Source organism: Limulus polyphemus, unplaced genomic scaffold (genome assembly GCF_000517525.1).
Source record: "Limulus polyphemus unplaced genomic scaffold, Limulus_polyphemus-2.1.2 Scaffold3676, whole genome shotgun sequence".
In the NCBI taxonomy this organism is placed as follows: domain Eukaryota; kingdom Metazoa; phylum Arthropoda; class Merostomata; order Xiphosura; family Limulidae; genus Limulus; species Limulus polyphemus.
In genome coordinates this window covers 56,238-59,727 of record NW_013669286.1, presented here as the reverse complement: position 1 = coordinate 59,727, position 3,490 = coordinate 56,238, and the positions used below count along the sequence as shown (strand labels likewise).

Sequence of the window (3,490 nt, the reverse complement as noted above, 5' to 3'; positions counted from 1 at the left end):
TAAGGGCATTACTATAAATACTATAAAAAATTAGGCTTAACTGTCCTTGACAATCGAGAGCAAGAAAAAGAAAATTGGGTAAGTACTTTATTTATTGGTTTTCATATTTATTATTATAAGAGTAACTGAAATCTAAAAATATGGATCTTTTAAAGTTATTTAAGATGAGATTAGGTAAAATAAGTAATAATAATAATATAATTAAAATGGTTCACGAGGCACGCACTTGAGCAGCTCTTGGATAATGTAATTCAATAGCGTAATGTGAGCTGCACGTTCCCACAGTGATTTACAACTTATAATGGTGCGGATAGAAGTTAGACATAGTACAAAGGGCAATAAAACAATAAAATTTAATTATAAATAGATGTATACTATTATGAACTTAGAGCTACTTAGGATAAACGAATGTAGTTTCATGTTACAATTTGAAGTCATTCGAGAAAGAAAAAAGGGTAGTTTAGATTTTTTTTTTTTGGTGGTTATGAGGTTGGTCAAATTGACCGATCCCGTTTTGAGATAGAGTAGAGAAAATAACAGATAAACTATAAAGTTTTATTGAAAAAAAAAACGTTTGAAATGCATTTAGGAGGTGTTACGCAAAAGAAATTTGACGTTTTTGAGATGAGGAAAAGTATTTTTAATTTTAACTTTGCAGACGGACTATTCAAAACAAATACTGAATTAATAGACAAATATTTATTTTATTTTATTAAAAATACTTCACTAAAAAAATATGATTTTTGTATGTGAAATACTTGTAATATTAACTGAAAGACTGCCAAATTTTGTGAAGATATACACACCATAGTGATAGTTAGAAGTATTAAATCTATAAAAACTTTAAATGAGTACAATAAGGTCATGTGGTCAGTCAAATTGAGAGAGTTAATGAAACTTCAGTAATTATCAATTTTAAGAATACATAAACTGCATGTAAACCATCAAGAAGAATAAGAGTTGTTTAATTATTAACTTTGTTTTAAGCAAATATAATGTAATTTGGAATATTTTGACATTTTTCTTTATAAAAGTATAATTAAGAAGACTCTCACTGAAAGTTTTGGAGACATTTTTCTTGTTTTGTGCTTTCTCTTGAGGTCACTGAGCACTGCCTAGGTGGATAGGAAATTGAGGATAATGAATAAATTTTTTGAAGTTGTTCAGGTTTAGTTTGTATCTTTCAAATGTTCACTGTTTCTTGGTTTGTTACATGTGACTTTAACAGTTATTTAAAATAGGTATACATAATTATCTTCAATTATTAAATAACTTTAAGTTCCCATTAAGGGAGGGAGGTTTATATAATTACTACTGGGTTTATTTCTACTCCGCTAATTAAAATATGGTATAAGGAAAACACAGAAGTTCAAAAATCAATTAAATACAAAAATGCAAAACCCTATAACTTGTAACTTGATGCTATCAAAAGATTGACTTTTCTTCATCAGGGGCAAATTGGAAATGACTAAATAATTCGCTTAGGCATTCCCAGTTTGCCTCAAATTGAGAAATGTCTCTTTTCAAAAGTGCTTACCTTACAGGGTTTTGTAATTTTGCATCTAATTAAAAGATACTACTACGTTTATTTGAACTCATCCAGTTATAAAATACTACTGGGTTTATTTGTAGTGCTTCAATTAAAAGACATTATTGAGTTTGTTTGTAATCTACTAAGTTTATTTTTACCCCTCTGATTAAAAGGCAGTACTGAGTTTATTTGTAACCCTCCAATTAAAAGACACTATTGAGTTTATTTGTAATCTACTAAGTTTATTTTTAACCCTCTGATTAATAGGTAGTACTGAGTTTATTTGTAACCCTCCAATTAAAAGACACTATTGAGTTTATTTGTAATCTACTAAGTTTATTTTTAACCCTCTGATTAAAAGGTAGTACTGAGTTTATTTGTAACCCTCCAATTAAAAGACACTATTGAGTTTACTTGTAATGTACTAAGTTTATTTTTAACCCTCTGATTAAAAGGCAGTACTGAGTTTATTTGTAACCCTCCAATTAAAAGACACTACTAAGTTTATTTGCATTCTTGCTGTTGAATAAGGATCAAGCCCGTAACTAATGAGTGTATGAACCTTGATTTGCAGTTATACCTTTGTTTTCTTTCCCTCTTAATTTTGCAGTTGATACATTATTTAATACAAACAGAAAGCACAGCTGTATGCTGAGAAGTTAGGATATTGTATTTACCATTTTAGTATTTTACATATTCATTCACTTGCATAAGATAGTAATATATGCCATGAAAATAAAGTACAAAATGTAAAAGTTTCAGTGATTCATCCTGTTATAAATATCAAAAAGTAAATTGAAATATTTATACTTACAGGTAGTAGTTGTACCATAGTCAGTTCTTTGCATAAAAATTGTTTAAATGTAAATGTGTTATTATATTGAATATTCTGTTTTTATATCCGTACATTTCTATTTGATGACATGCACCATTGTTTACAGTTAGTGTAAAAAATTCCTAAAGATAAATACACAACAACACGTTTTTGATATGTGTGTGTGTGTGTGTATCTATGCAAGTTTGTAATGAGAAGTAGATTTTGTTCAATTGTACAACCCCATAAAAGCTTTAAAAAAATAACTTGTAGAGAAAAATGTTTCCTGTTTGATTGTGTACATTTTTGTGCATGCACAGACTACTATACAAATTGTTGATGAGATGTAATGCTTGATGGAGTCCATATTTATGTCCAAGCTTTCCTAGAAAAAAATGTTGTGTAGAGAAAAGTAGTTTCTTTTTAATTGTGTAAATATTTATATGTGTACAGGGGTTCTTATTTGATTGTGTGAATATTTATATGTGTACAGGGGTTCTTGTTTGATTGTGTAAATATTTATGTGTTCAGAGGTTCTTATTTGATTGTGTAAATATTTATGTGTACAGAGGTTCTCATATGATTGTGTGAATATTTATATGTGTACAGAGGTTTTTATTTGTTTGTGTAAATATTTATATGTGTACAGGGGTTCTTGTTTGGTTGTGTAAATACTTTTATGTGTACAGGGGTTCTTGTTTGTTGTGTAAATATTTATATGTGTACAGGGGTTCTTATTTGATTGTGTGAATACTTATATGTGTACAGGGGTTCTTGTTTGGTTGTGTAAATATTTATATGTGTACAGGGGTTTTTATTTGATTGTATAAATATGTGTATGTATACTTACTGTAGAAACTATTTATAAGAAATAGCTTTTCTTAGAGTTCATATCTGTATCATAGCTTTCCTATAAAAATCCTGCAGAGGAAAAATTACTCCTGTTTAATTGTGTTTAGATTACTGTAGAAAATTTCCCATCAACAGGGGGTATATGTTTGATGACACTAAAGTTGTGTTTAATTGTGTTCAGGTTACTGTAGAAACCCTGTTGATGGGAAATGGTATATGTTTGATGACACTAAAGTTGTGTTTAATTGTGTTCAGGTTACTGTAGAAACCCTGTTGATGGGAAATGGTATATG

The 3,490-nt window shown here is 28.8% G+C and overlaps 1 protein-coding gene across 1 annotated transcript in view; it reads left to right on the top strand.

Moving 5' to 3' along the window:
• The window catches only part of LOC106469835 (ubiquitin carboxyl-terminal hydrolase 31-like), a 56,622-nt gene that overhangs the window by 48,625 nt on the left and 4,507 nt on the right, over positions 1 to 3,490 (top strand). The window contains exon 9 of the mRNA XM_013930345.2: positions 3,453 to 3,483. Coding sequence (XP_013785799.2) covers positions 3,453 to 3,483 — 31 coding nt within the window. The remainder of the gene's footprint in view (positions 1 to 3,452; positions 3,484 to 3,490) is intronic.